The following is a 15,865-nucleotide window of genomic DNA, read 5'->3' on the forward strand; positions in this document are numbered from 1 at the left end:
AAAGTTCAGTTTGACGGTCTGATAGCACTGCATTTTGCACATGGCAGTGTGTCCACCTTTGGGTTTAATGCAAATAATGCATGGAGTTACGGGACTTTCTGCGTTTTCTCCAAGGTGGTCATACAGTTTTGGCGCCGTTGTTCAAAGTTCTTAAGTTACCATACTTTTGTTTTTTATATAATGGACCTTTCTTTGCCATGCCGCACCTGCGCGCCCAGGTGGACAAGCACCTCCCACAGATGGATGATCCGCGCCGGCCAAGCAGGATCTTTAAAAACCTGGACGGCCTAAGACGGTTAAAGGATCACGGCAGGTGTACTTGATGGTAGACGTCATACACCTGACTGTGGTGGGTACCTAGTCTTGTGAATATTATTTTAACAAAGAATATTATTTTAAAGTAGACTTTAGACTGCCTACCACACCATCCATCCACCACCTGTTCCATCATACTCCGCAGATACAGTGGTTGATATAGCAATTAATGTATTAAATTTTGATTGCTCGTTGCTAATTACAATATTTCTTTTTAAAGTTTAGCGGGTAATTTAAGGGGCATAATCATTTATTTGCACACAATTAAATTATGAAAATATAATTGTTACTGCTAGACATATGTAAAAGTAATACAAGAAAAATAGTTTTAATTCTTTTATATATGTGTTAAACACTCCACACAAGGATGTACCTTTTTTTGGTGTATTAAGAAAAATAGTACAAAAACCACTACAAAACTGATTAAAAGTGACAAACTAAAGTTGTGAATTGAAGATTTGTTCAAGGAATAAGCATTTGACGTTTTATTTAATATCTTTTGCTATTTATTGTAATGCATATACTTTATTTTTCTTATTTCTTTTTACTTACATAAGTTTCTGTTGTAATATTTAATATTAAAATATTGTATTTGAGCTTATAAATTATTAAAACTATGAGCGGGAATGTGTCACTTTGTGTACCTTTTAATTGGTTGGTTTTGTTCCATTCCTTACAAACAAGATTACAAAACGGATAGATCTGCATTATTCCATGAGGTCGGCAGAGATTTACAAAGCGGCATCTACCAATAACTAGGAATGTCGATTTTTGGTGAGGGGAATGTGCACAACTATGAGTGAGTAATATTGGTGCAGATGTTTTCTATACAAATACGGATTGCCTACGAGAAAACTTAAGACTAAAACTAATTTTCGTTTTGTATTTCTTTATAAAATAACATTAAAAATTTTGGTACAGTCATCGGTTATGCATCCGATATTATCAATACTACTAATCGCAATGTGGTTGCTTTACAACTATCTCCCGAACGAGCAGGTCGTGGCAATCTGGGCCACAGCCCGATCAGGGCTAATGCTGTTTGTTGGTTTGGATTTCCCCATATGTACACTGTTATCTTTTCCTAACCTTTGCTCTTTTTGATTATATTCCTTCCATACTTAAATTATATAATAATACAGGCTGTAATATATATTGTTTTCATGTATTGCCTCAAATGCTTTGTAAGCTTTGTCATATTCGTTTACTTAACTAAATTAAAAGCAAAATATCAAAATTTAATTGGGAATAGGAACTAAAAGCACCAGCAAAAACCACACGGCTTGTTGCTCAAACAAAAGGAAACGTAATCCTAGTAAATTAAATATTGTCCTTCGGGGCCCCTAAACAAAAGAATCAACTAATAGTAGACATATTGCATTCAAGTTAACATTCAAGTCCTCAGCGGTGGCAGCGCGTGGCTGACAGGACAATTGGCAGGAACGGCTGCGGTCGGCGTCTCCATCTGCGCCTGAAGTTGGCGCTTGGCCCTGAAGCGTTTCAGCTTGCGCCTGGCCAGGAATAGGTCCGGTTTGAAGCTGAGCTCGCGGCAGGCCATTTGGTGCAGGGCGGGTCGCGGGGGCAGGGACTGGGGGATCGGGTTCTGCTCCTGGTCCAGCTCGAAAGCAGGGAAGTACATTGGATTGGCGTTGGCAGCCCCGGCTGCCCAATCCCGCCACAAGTTTCAATCCTGCCCGGCGCCCCCGTTCGACTGCGTCAGTGGAGGGCCCGTCGCGCTCATCTCGCGCCGCTGGTCCAGAGAGTGGGGCATCCCGGGGCCTGCGAAGTCGTCGTCCATGGAGGAGGACTGCTTCGAACCCACAGACTTGCAGTCCTCGTCCATGGTGACGCCCAGGTGGTGCATGGCAGCCGCCGCGTGGTGGCGTTCCGCCGGCGGCAGCAGGTTCAGCATGCTCAGGGGCAGGCCGGGGAAGCCGCCCGCGAAGTCCGGGTAGAAGCCCTGCGGGTTGAACGGGTTGAAGAGGGCGTTGGGGCCGCCCAGCAGATCAGGCTCCGAACTGCCGCTGCGGGGGCCGCCAGGGGGGCCCAGGGGCAGACCAAGCTCCAGGTCTAGCGGACCCAGCGGTCCCAGGTCCCCGGGATGCGGCATGGAGGATCCGTTCCCAGAGTTCGGGCCTCCTCCTTGGGCGTTGCTCGACCCACCGGAGCCGTTGTTGCTCGCGGAGCCCTTGTCCTTCTCCTTCTCCTTGCGTTCCTTGCCTTTCTCGCTCTTACTGGAGCCGCTGCCGCCCCCGCTGCCCCCGCCAATGCCCATCTGAAGCATCTCGATCGGTGGTCCGCTGATGCAGTCCTTGCGCAGCTGCTCCAGCTTCAGGCTCTTCCCGTACTTGCCCCGCACGTACATGAGCAGGGAGTTGTAGGGGATACCGAAAATGCGCGAGGCCTGCGACGTGGTCATCTTCTTGTTCCAAACGTGCTGCAGTGCCTCCGTCAGTTCTGTGTTGGTCCAGGAGCGAGGGGGACCTCCGCGTGGCGCTGAGTGCTGTCCCTTTGGTCGTGGCACTGCAAGAAATAGGACAAAGTGGATTAGAACAGGGCTTTTCACCAATATGACGTTGGGCAGGGATGAGGAGGGTCTTCACAAGGGCGCCACAGGCACGAGCTTATCGCTCAGCTTACATCTGCTAATGTTTCAATCTCTTGGCCTCATATGCTGCCTAGACAAATTTGCTGAAAAGTCACCCATTGTCTGGGACCTGCACAGCAAAGCAGCCAGCTCCGGCCTGCCTTCAGCTCGTACACACCCTGCTACGATTCTTTGTGTGGCACCTATTCTTGGGAGAGCGATCATTCGGCACTGCCAAAGAAATACGAACGCTGTGGAGGTTCCCATCCTGACCTGCCGGCTCGTCTTGGCTTGGCTCTCCTCTATATGCAAATTAAGAGTGTGCAGAGACTGCGGCGTCACATGCGCCGCTAAAACTCAATTTAGATCCCCAGATATCGCCTGGCACCGGCAAAACGCCAGCGAAGCCACAGGTTCCATTCTTCAAAACCCTTTTGCTGCTTGACAATGAAGGAGAATCTAAAGGCAGCTCCAGCTTACACTAATTCACTGGTTGGTTCGGCGTGATCATATGAATTTTCCTCTATTTGGGAGTCTGGAATAAACAGCTTTTCCGCAGCTGGGGCTTTTGCCTTGGTCCTCGGCAGCTGGGTCACAAGCAAGGTCTGACCCTTCGATTCCAGTGAAAACGAAAATACAGAAAATGTCTGGTCCCAGCGAACTGCAGTTGGCAAGCTTCGAATATGTAGGCTGCCTAATGAAGTTCCACTAGACACAACTGTCGGCTATGTCGGGCTTTTACATAAACGAAATTTGAATTTGGTACAAATCGCAAATCACGTTTCAGAGACGGGCTCAAAACAATCACCGAATGAACAAATAAATGTGAACAAATCAGTTAATCACACCCACACGATTGCGGGTCACAGAGTACGAGGGGATCGCATCGAAGTTGTCAGTATAGAGCTTCCCCAGTTCCTGATTGGTATCAGTTGCGAAACGGGTTTTGCAGATTTGCAATAAAGAATATCGTGCTTTACGCCAGATTTGCGTTTTATTTGCCGGCTTACATTGTTGGACTTGTGATTGCGATTTCAGCATCATTCTGCACGCCTCAAGATGTAGATTGGATAACACTTAAGAAATCTTCTTTGGATATTCTTCACCCTGGTTTTTTCAACATATGATCACGACCCTGGCTTTGTTATTCCTTCAGTGGATGGGCTCTTCAGCACCAGAAAATTAAGCAATTAGCTTTGGCTGTTTATTGTAGTAGTGTCCATTTTATTTTCTTTCACAATTCTCAAGCCCCTGATCAGGCGAATGGAGAGATTTAAAAGCATTGGTCAACATACGTATGATTTTAAAAATGAATGAAATGAAAATGGTAATAGCCAAGCACTTAGCCCATCAACGCCGGTCGCCTGTCAAATGAACTGTCAAAGCAAACAGCTCACATGTAGATTATAAAACCCTATCTTCACATCTACCCCTCTTTTTTTCACTCCATTACTTCTTGTTTGTCAATCAGTTGGCTGGCTGGCCATAATTGATTTGTGAACTACATTTACAAAAATGTGGAGTTCTTATGATTTTCTGGCGTACAAAAAACTTCATTAACTCTCTGAGGTTTCACTTGCTTCGCATCGGCCGCAGGTGAACTGCGTAAAAAGCGACTTACTTCCTCGCCTCGCCCATTTGTCAATCAAAAAAAGCTACGTTTTCGCCTGCGATATGCATAGGTGCACATGTAAGAAACCAATAAAGAAACAAACAAACCATTTCCCGAACGGTTCAACGATTGCATCGGCGCACAGGAAAACCGCAGAAACAAATTTGCCGCCTCACATGATCGCACGAGCGATCAGTGATCGCATCTGGAACGGATCGAGGAGGGGAGGCATATGGAGGGGAGGCGTAGAATGTGGCTTAAACGAAATGAGTGTTGTGAGTGCACTCTTAGCTGATTTTGTGCCGACGATAAGTTTCGAAGGGAAGGTGGTATGCATTTTGTACCACAGTCTTGGTTGATTTCGTAACAGAATTAGGATAATATTATCAGTTATAGTTTGGCTCAGCCACTTACAAAACTGGTTGTGACCCTTTCTATTTGCTCTTCAATTACCCGCAATCGATCCCAGCCAAAGTGTTTTCTTACTGCCCCCAGCCAAAATACGTGATCAAAAGTGCAGCAGATCAAATGCAAGAGGTACAAAGGTAGAAGACTCAGCCTGAACTCTGCAGCCAGAGCGCGGGATCAATCAGTCAGGTGTGAAGTATTGCAGCCAGGCACGGAACCGATCGGCCTACAAGCTCCAGTGCCTCAACGTGATCGACGCCAATCATGTCGAAATGATTTCAAGCCTTCGCGCGGAGGGGAGGTGTTGGCTGTTCCCTTTTCCTGGGGTTCGCCACTGCCTCTCGGGTTAATTAGTTGTTTGCTTGGCTTGGCGAAAGTTTGTTCTTATCCAATTATTCAATGGGCTACTAGTACTTACTTTTTTTTTAAGAAACGGAGGCGGCCCGCCAGCCATGTCCCTGGGATCGCTCATTTCCATTAGCGGATTGTACAGCTTGCCGGGATCCATTCCGGGGGGAAAGAGCCCGAGTGGGGAGTCCAAGCCAAACACTGCGGATGAAAATATTGTCATAAAATATTGATTGCATTATCGCCGACGCTCACAGAATAACTTATATTTATAGCAAACTGCACTTGTCTTATATAAGAGTTACTGCATTGGGTAAATTCAGCATAAGCGACTCATTTTCCGGCTCACTGAAGCTGATTAGCCAGCAAGACAATAGACGCAAACACACTCCGAGAAGCGGTTATGCCGACCGGATGGTAAACAATGGCACATCGTTATTCTATTAATATTTTACGCTTGGAGTGCACTTCTACACATGAGTGAAACAATTGGAGCGCTGATGAGCCGAAGGCGGCAGGAAAACCAGGGAGGGACTCCACCAAGAACCTTCATCCAGCTAAGGAGTAACGCATAATATTGCCATTGTGCTGAATGATTTCATAAGTCGCGCCGCGGACTCCAAGATGCAAACAAACCCGGCAAAACCGACGAGCTCATATACAAACAGAAGGAGGCGAAGACAATGTTCAAGCATATGAATAAGGGGACGTATCGCGTATTTGTAGCCGTATCTGTGTCTCGAGGATGTGTTGTATCTGCAGCATAATGACACAAATAACGAGCGCACATTGTTTGACTCTGTTTTCTGAAGTAGACATTACAACACGCGGCGTATACGTAATGTGCGTTATTTTCTTCCAACTTCTTTTGACTGCGCGCAAAATTAGTGGATTTCTCTTTCAAAATCCTGAAGGATCTCAAGCAGGTAGAGCTTTCTGCCCCCACCACATGTCACAAGCTATTAGTTCAATGATTTTCACGCCGAAAATGTTTCACCAAAAAAATAAATCACATTCTTCATACGAACGACAAACGGTGGTAAATCTCTTACAGGACTGTCTGCGAGCTGGCGACAGGTATGAGCTATGGGGTATCAAACTGTGGGTAGCATAGGCTTAAAGAAGTTGCACCGTATATACGACACGAAACTTGTGCTATAAAAAGTCTGATTGAAAATAAGTACTTTCAAAAAGATCATAAGAGCAAAGTAGAAAATGTATAATAATAGAAAAATATTAATACATTCTTTTTGGAAAACTCTATAACATTTTGACAGGGTAATATATAGTCAACCACTAGTCGGGACAATGATATCTTGAGTCCTGTGCTTTACCGTATCCTTGGCTGGATCGTTCATTGCCTGCAGCCTGTTTATGCAGTAGTTAGCGATTTGCTCGAATACGACGGGACTTTGGTGCGCTTTACTCACCCCTACCCCTTTATTTCCTGGGCTTCGCTGCTCTGATATGTTGGCTGAAATTTTTGTCGCATTAAAAGGTATTGCGCTTCCTGCCTGACTTCCACTTGGCATTTTCGTACAATTTTTCATATTTTTGTGCCTTAATTTATTTTATATCCTGTGTGCGCGCGTCTCGCCTGCATTTACCCTCCCCTGGCCCACACAGGTAAAGGTCCTGGTCCTTGGGTTCTGCCTCTGCTCGACGTGGGCCTCCCCAAACGGATATTATTAATATGAATATCGCGCGACTTATATGCAAAAGTTGTGTGGAAGGACTAGAGCAAGGCAAGGGTAGCCCAACCACGAGACGTCGCCTTCGTATTTTTATTTATGCCGCCGACGCTGCCAAAGTTGTTTGCCAAAAGGTTTAAGTTGTGCGCGCTTTGGCATACTTTAAACACAACACATGGCCAGAAAGGGCAGGAGAAGACACGGAATATTCTGGGGCGGAGCAGTGCTGTCTCCAGCTCGGCAGCCAAGCAACTTAAAAGTCATTTGGCTAAACGTCTGCTGACAGTTTGAACTCAACCCGCTCTGAAACTCACATGTTGGAAAGACACAACATAAATTTCTTGCGCTTTCTGCACGCAACGGCGGAAGCTAACCCAAACCGCCCAACCCGCCCTCTTCCAACCTTTGCACCTCAATTTGTGTTTGCGTTTGTTTCGCCTGACTCCAAGTGACATGAATATAAAAATCATATAAAACGCAATTGAATTTGCTTCGACTGCAGTTCCGCCTGGGACTCAACCGCAAAGGTCTACCCAGACGGTGTTGTCAGCAGAGAAGGGACTGGGGACTGGGGCCTGCCAAACTGTCAAATTATTAGGAGCCCATTGCTTATACGATTGCATTTCCATATTTCTTATTAGCTGTCAGCAGCGCAAACTTTTTATGACTTAATTAGTATAAAAAATAAATCAGTAGACTGACAGGTATGTCATACTCAGAACGTTTAAAGGCCAGTTTCATTTAAATGGAGTCGTTCTCGGGTTCCTGTTCTTAACTGGTCCTATAAGCAGCGAAAAAGGCGAGAGGAGCCTTAATGTGCTTAGGGGCTTTGCGACAGCTTTGCGTGGCAATGCAAGAGCACTTCTTTAAGGATACTCGTCACTTGACGACACTTTGATGTCGCACAGAGGCCACATGTTGCATTTCAGCCAACTCTGGAGGAGTGGCAAAAAGGACAAGCAAACAGGTCGAACGGACTTTTGGGGATGTTTGTTGGGGAGGAAGGACTCTAGTACGTGATGAAAGTGGGCTTGCGTTATTAGAGACTTCCGCCGGGTGTAGACCGGCATCCTGACGAATAACCCAGTGACCTCTGGAGGCCAGTAGGCAAGAGTCAAACGAAATTAGATTCAAACAGAGTACTCACTGTGCGGCGGCGTCAGCGTCATCGCAGAGGACATGCCAGGAAAGGGCAGTGGCGACGGTGGGTGCGGAGGGCCATCCGGTGCATTGAAGTGTCCTGGCAGACTCATCGGCGACGCCGGGGCGAACTCCTTCCCAAACTCCTTGCCAAAGTCCTTGCCGAACTCCTTGCCCAGCTCCTTGCTCAGTCGATTCATGCTCTCCTCGAGCCGTTCGTGTGCAGCCTGTCCGGGACATCCGCTTCCTGGGCCACTGTTGCCCGGATGTCCTCCGTTATGTCCTCCGAACGGGGGCATGCCCATTGGCCCCAACAGATTGCTGGCAAATGAGTTGTGGTCTCGCGGATCCCGCGGATCCCTGGGCTCCCGCTGATGCATTGCAGCTGCCGCCGCAGCAGCCGCCAAGGACATCTCCATTTGGTGTTCCATGTGGTGGAAGGGATGCTCTCCGGCTCCGGCAGCCGCCACAGCAGCGGCCGCGGCAGCGTGCATCTGCGCCTCCAGCGCTTCCATGTGGCAGGGCGGGCTGTCCGGGAGTCCAGGTGGCCGCATACCCGGCGGTGGAAAACCGAGGAGCCCGTTGTTGCCTCCAGAGCAGCTGGTGGGCGTGTGGATGGCTGTGGGGTTCGGGTTGGCGTTCAGTTGGCGGATGTCCTTCAGGGACAGCATGATGCGCTGGTTGTTGTCCTGCAGCTTGCTGCTGTTGTTGTTATTGGACTCACAGTCGGACGAGTGGGCGGTGTTCCCGTCCTTGGGCTTCTTGGTGGTGCAGAGGTCCTCGGGCCCGTCACTGGGACAGGGTGAGGGGGTGGGCGACATGGCGGCCGCGTTGGCAGCAGCCACGGCGGCCTGTCGCCTCAGCTCATTGGTTGTGTGGATAAGCTCTTCAATGTCCTGCTCCTCTTCCTCTTCCTGGTCCTGATCGTCGTCGTCCTCGTCGTCGAGCTCGAGTTGATGGTGGCTTTCGTTGAGGTTGAGGCGATGATCGGGTTCTTCTGGCTTTTGCGACTGCTTCTCCTTGGCCTGCTCCGTCGACGATTCCGCCGGCGAGGAGCCGCCTTCCTGCGCCTCACTTTGGGTGTGACCCTGATCATGATCCTCGTCGTGATCTCTTTCCGAACGCTCGAGTAGCTCATGCTTGATCACAGTTTGCAGGGACTCCGCATCGGTCTTGTTCAGGGCAAAGTCGTGGGGAACATCGCCGGATCGGCGGCGAGGTCGTGCTTGTTTGCGCCGCGGCATGGGCGAACTGCCACCCAACTCCTGGTCGCTCTCCAGCTCGCAGTCCTGCTCCCGCTTGCGGCGCAGACTCAGCGCTGCCATGGCGTTCGAGGCAGTGCCAAACAGTCGGGCGGAGGGCATCATCAGCTTTCCCGTCGCCGTCGGCCGGGACATCGAGGGCGACTCGTCGTCGAAGCTGGAGGACAGCATCGTGGCGTCCAGCATTCCGAAGTCGTCGGGAGAGGCGGCCGGCGTGGGCGTGTGCTCCGGCACAGAACTCTCCACCAGCCCCCGCACCTGAAGCGACTCTCCGGCCTGGATGAGGGTCTGCAGACGCTGCTGGGGCACGCTGATCTCTCCGCGGTACATGAAGTCCACGATGGCCTGCACCACCCAGCCCCGGAAGTCCTTGAGCACGATAACCGGGTGCTTGCAGGGCGTTTCCGCGAACACGCGTTGGAAGAAGGGCGAGCAGGCAGAGAGCACCATTTTGTGGGCCCGAATGGAAGTCTCCGCACAAACCAGGGTCACGTCCACCAGCGTCTTGGTCTGCAGCAGTGCATCGAAGGCTCGCAGGATGTGGTTTTGGTGGTTGTTCCAGCGCAGACTGTAGTGATCCTGTGGGGCCGAGTTCGCCACGGCTGCCCCTCTGGAGGGGGCGTGGCCGGCGGACTGTGGTCGGAAGGAGTCTCCGTTTCCGTCGTCGCCGTTGCAGCTTGACTCATGTTCAAGGGCAGAGGTGGAGGCGTGGGCGGCGTCGTGGGGGGCGTGGAGTGCATCGGGGCGTGATCGTTGGTCGGGGTCTTGGCCAAAAGCGGCAGCGGTAGCGGCAATTGGAGCGGCAGAGGCAGCTGTGTGGGCGCCACCTGACGTGCGAAGTCGGTCATGGGGAGCGAGGTCAGTTGGCGGTGCTTAATCAACTCCTTGTTGGCGTCCTTTAACATGCCCCGTCCCAGTCACGTGCAAGGTGCTTCGTTTCTCTGAGAAAAGAACAAGCGGGATAGAGAGAAAGAGAAGGTTTTAGGCGAGAGACGAATAAGCAAGCTTAAGGATAATGCCAGGCATAATGTATTCGTATTCATGACATATGCTGTGAGGCATATCTGAAGTACGGCACACACAGTGTGATATGTTAATGAGTCGCGGCATATATCATTTTTCTGGCTCTTGGGCCAAAGAATATGAAAGAAAAAGGCAACAACAGGCGGCTGGCGCTGGGGAAAGGAACACAAAGCCAGGGAACAGACGCATGAAAGGTGTAGCAATCACAGTTGCTACGTGTCGTGTCGCATATCCTCGAGGATATCACATGCAGATGTGTGATGTGTGATAATGGCTCATTGCCCCCTCCCAATTGTGTCAGCATGCGTCTGCCTCGGATTTTGTTTTGCTTTGTTTAACCGTGCCCCAAACAAGCCACCGTGGAATGAATACAGGAGCAAAGGAAGTGGCTTTGGTTTTTTGCTGGGTCTTAACTTTTAGACACAGGCTCATTTAATGAAGTATTTTAAATATAAATTCCTTGGTGATGTAGTGCTGACTTAAAGTACTGATCAACACAGCATTTTCGTAAAGTTTGAAGCACTGATTGAATGCCCTGGATCTGCTACAGTTAATTTTATGAGCAATTGCCACATTCAGTGCGAGGGATCTAATTAATTCAGCGACTGTCTGGCATGGCTGCGCACCCCTTTTACTGCGCACCCCTTTTACTCGGAAGCTGCGTGTGTGAATTTTTAAAAGAGTCACCAGCTGCCTGACTACGTCCGCTAGAAAACTTGGAAGTCCACCTCACACTGACTTCTTCAGGCAAAATTAAAAAACTTTGGTAGGAGCGCTAGCAAAATAAACATTTTTATTTGCCGTAGTTGCTGCATCTTTGGCTCGCCCGTCGTCTACCTTTTGGGAGCGGTTGCACAGTAGTAAGTGGTGGGCGGACGGGGCTTGAAACCGCATATTAACACATGCTTCTCCGCGCCAGGACTTTTTGCTGGGAACGAAACCAGAGCCAAAGGATAACCACGCTCCAATGCAACAATGTGCAATTAGCAGCAAGCTGCTAGGCGCTTACCTCGCTCCTTTCTCGGGTTTGGCTTGCTTTTTTTCTCGTAACTCATTTGCGGTTTGCGGCAGCTGAGACAACATTTTTATTTATTTATTTTGCTTTAGAGTGGCGACAGGTAAAAGCAAGTTAGTGGAACGCCGAGAAGAGAAACTGTCAAGTTTTTTAATTAATGGTAAAGTAAGTCAGTGCCTGGCAAAGGATCTCACATTAAGGCGACTCCCGCATTTTAAATATTTTTATCGTCATCCTTTATTTGTCATAGTTCTAGCTTTAATCATGAACATTTCACTTTCGATTGTATCTTAACTCCTTTTTATAAGTGCACACGGATTACCTTTTCGCAAAATGTCTACAATGTAGAAAATTTTGACAAAAATGACTTACTACATTTTGAAAAAATTAACGTTTTAACCAAGTAGGTTTAAAATGTTGTATTTGAACCCAACAAATTGGCACATTTACTGATTTTTGTAAAAACCATACACCATTTTCCAAAAATGGAATTTTATCAACCCTACATACCATTCTAAAGTTTGCAGTATATCTTAAGTATCCGTATGATTCGTATAGTTTATTTGCACTTGCACTATCTATCTGTCTCTTGAAAGTTATCACTTTAATCCTTTTATCTTTAGAAATTTGCATACCCTTAAATCAGGTGCAACAAATTTAGGTAGTCACCATTCATTAGATTTGCTAAGAAATGCGAGTTCACGCAGCTCGATTGTAACACGTTCTGGTTGAGGGTCTACAGCAAACTGAGCTATATCTATGCAAATAAATGCACAGCAAGTTGGTAACGGTGTTCACCTATGAGCGAGCGGCCCTCACCACACACCCCGCACACACGCAACCCTCATAAACCACCGTGCACCACGCACCACACACCACAGTATGCGTGCATGTGTGTGTCGGGGTGGGCAGGATCGGTTGAGATTCGCTCTCGCATTCCTCTCACTCTGCTGGCCTGTCCGAAGGATTCCCCTCTTGGTCGGCCGTGCAGGTGATAATCAGGTGCGTGATCGTGTATGTTGACACACACATACAGCAAATAAATAAACAGGACATAGTGCAGACCAGCCGAACAGGTATATCGCGACGGGCTACGTATTTTTCCCTAAATGGTTGCTGACAGGTCGATTTGAGGCCCATGTTTATGTTTATATGACCATATCGATCCTTTAATTTGGCTCGCAATTTTCGGAGAACTGATTTTGGGTTTCATTTGAAATATTTCGCGCATGTTTTCGTTTATGATGGGCGCGATACCCGTAACACTCTACACACAACGTTTATTTCCACACGAAACTTACTTGGTTAGAAATTCATTTTGGGAGGCTTAACAATTTCAACTTTTTTCAGTCAGTAAATGCTAATTAAACAACGAAGTTCAAGCCTAATACAAGTTCAAACAGCGATTGATATTCACATTTATTTTTGTGACAACTTATGTAGTCCAGAGTTAACTGTATTACTTCAAAAAAGACTTTTGAAAGGATCTGTTTCTTTATTGATGGAAATTTAAGTATTATTAATCGTGATTTAGACAATGTCTGAAATATTTTAATAGTCTCATCAATACAATATTTTTAAGCTTTTACTCTTTAACTCTTTACAAAATAGTACAAATAGTAAATCTAAAAAATAGTCCTTTACAAACACTCCCTAATTGTTTTAGTCTCAAGCTGTAATACACGAATGTGCGCTGTAATACACGAATGTGCGCTTATTTTTTGACATACCTCTTTAGTATAATAGTTTTAACCTTTAACGACTGAGCAAAGCTAAGTTGTAAACTCTTTTCAAAACTATACAAAATAGTAAAAGAAATTTGTTAAATCTAAAAAATAGTTCTGTATAAACACTCCATTATGGTTTTAGTCTTAAGCTGAAATTCACGAGTGTGCGCTTATTTTATGACATACTTCTGATCAAATAAATATTTGTATTTATTGGCGGCGGCGGTGCAGACGAGCGCTGCACATCGTAACGGTTAACGGGTAGCGGCTAACGACTAAAGGGTAATACCCGCGTATGTGGGTGTCGCGTGTATGTTTCGAACCGTTCAAACGTCACGAAGCGACTAATTCAAATGAATGTCGGCCGGCCCGAAAAAACACAGCTACGGCGTCGCAGCCAACAGAAGCGCCAGCAGCAGCGGCGGCAGCGACGGCACACATCCGCTGCTCCCCACTGCCACCCCCAGTTGCCACGCCCCCTGCCCGCGTGGGCTGCAGCCGCCCACGTACGCGCACACGTATGAGCAGCGGGCCACAAACAGTCGGAGCCTGCGAAACAGAAATCACATGAGGATACGCCGTTCCGTTCGGCAGGACGAAGCTGGGTCGGATCGGATTTGGAAGCTGGCGTCGAAGCTGACAGAGGCAGCGGCGGCGCAGCGACAGCGACGTCCTTACTCCTTCATCAAATAAAATATATATTTTCCCTTATCACAACAGCAGCTGCGTGGGGCCAGCGGAGGAGGATGTCCTCGCACGTCACGTACACCGAAAAAAATTTATTATGTATATGTGTATACGAAATACATTTGCATACACATGCGTAGCCGAAGCCGAGCACTGGCCGAGTGATACGAGGCGGGCCGAAAGGACACGAAAGGAGCAAAAAAGAGCACGAAAGAGCGAAGCGCCCGCACACCGACATCCCTTCGTGCACACGCACACATCGACACACACACACGCTCACGTATTCATGTGGAGACTCTAAATGTCCGTAAAGAGTAATAGTCACCACCAGACAACAGCAACAACGCAACAACAACAATAACTGGAAGGACTCCCACTCCCACCCCAGCGGTGTGTTGGCCCACATGGAGCTTGCTCACGACCCACAGTTGTCACACGTTGGCACCGCCAACTGCGCGGGAGTGTAACATTTTTTAACAGGCCCCCCAAAAGCGCCGACGTCGCTGTTGCCGTCGCGGTCGCAGTCGCAGTCGGCGTCAGCGTAGACGGCAACATATCCCTTTTTTGCCAGCTTATGGAAATTGAAAAGCTGCAAGTTGAGTTTTTCCCGCTGCCGCTGTCGAGTGGGGGAAAGTGGCGCAGTGAGCGAGAGGGAGAGGGCTGCGAACGAGACAGACGGCAGTTCGGAAAGAGAGCGCACGAGACCTGCTGAACAAGCAGCGTACGTGGGGGTGTGTCTGTGTGTGAGCCCCACACATGCACAACTCTTCTGCTCATCTGCCCGGGAAAGCGGCAGCGCAGCCTTTCAAGCTTTTCCAGATCTGACGCTCTGCCGCAGCGCTGCCGCGACTGCTGGTGCTGTCCTTGTCGCATGTGCTCAGTTTTTAATATGTTATCTATTCCGTGCCATGCATGGGGCTGCCTTTACATAGGAGCTTGGGGAATGGAGCGCAAGGACCTCGGCGTTGGCGCAGAGCCACAACAAAAAAATCATGTACACAACATATTACACACATAACAGTCACAGTACATATGTATGCTGCATATGTCTCTCGCTCTCGGGCATGTGTGCGAAAGAGAAATGAAAAACAAAAAATGTTTGTATGTACATCGCGAAGTTCGGAAAAACCAACCCCTAGCTGAGCGCGATTTTTGTGGAAATCGGAAAAGCGGTTGTGGGAAATTCCGAACGGAAGGTTGAGGGTGGCTGGCTGTGTATGTCAGCATGTGTGCCTGTGTTATTGTGTGTGGGCCATATGAGCACGTTTTTGCAACATTTCGATTTGTTGGCGCAAATCTCTCGCTCACCAATACAAGAGTACATGGGACAGGATACGGCACACAGGATACGCGTATATACACACGCCCACATATGTGCTCGGACGGATTAGGCGAGGTCAGCCGTATGTTGCCAGCCGAACATCGACATTGGTCGCCGCAGGATCCTAAGAGCGAGACTGACGTATGAAAAAGATGGAGGGAACTGGCATGTGTGGTAGCTCTTCCTAACGAATCCATGACCCTCGTTCACCACTTGATTTTCCACTGCCCTTCTAAGCAGACCATGTTTTACCTTTATTTTGTGAAAAAACGCAAAAGGATTGTCTACTTTAAGAGCGCCTATTCGGCAGTTTTCCTTTATTCTATTCATATTTTGCTGGCTTCGCCTCATTTTTCCAGCCTACTCTCACTGTTTTTGTTTGCCGTCCTTTGCATTTAATTATGTTTTCTCTTTGGTAGTTCATTTGCATTTTATGATTTGTTTGCATGCGCTTTGTTTCCAGCGCTCCGTTTTCGCCATAAATTTTAATTGTCTTTCTTCGATTTTTACTTTTGCGCCATTCTTTCTCTGGAAGTTCAGTGGGGGAGCCTGAGGAGCGGATGTCTCCGTGGCTGTGGCGCCCACTTTAGGTCTATCCCAGGCGAGTGGCACCTTTGTCGTGTCTTGGTGGCTCCTCTTTTCTCCCGGACGCCCAACCACACTTGTAATTATGGGGCCAAACTTGCTCTTTAAGTACAAATACGGTTTCCTGTTGGTTTGCCTTGTTCA

General features: G+C 48.0%; 1 protein-coding gene across 1 annotated transcript; it reads right to left on the minus strand.

Moving 5' to 3' along the window:
• Window positions 1-745: 745 nt before the first annotated feature.
• Window positions 746-12,139, minus strand: LOC108043444 (protein jim lovell). Its single transcript, XM_017122155.2, is given in 5 exon segments — window positions 746-2,838; window positions 5,337-5,471; window positions 8,109-9,977; window positions 9,980-10,304; window positions 11,912-12,139. Coding segments are annotated over 4 exon segments (3,423 nt in total). The 5' UTR covers window positions 10,269-10,304; window positions 11,912-12,139; the 3' UTR covers window positions 746-1,708.
• Between the last annotated feature and the right edge of the window lie 3,726 nt (window positions 12,140-15,865).

The sequence above is a fragment of the Drosophila rhopaloa genome, unplaced genomic scaffold, assembly GCF_018152115.1.
Source record: "Drosophila rhopaloa isolate 14029-0021.01 unplaced genomic scaffold, ASM1815211v1 contig_115, whole genome shotgun sequence".
NCBI lineage: Eukaryota > Metazoa > Arthropoda > Insecta > Diptera > Drosophilidae > Drosophila > Drosophila rhopaloa.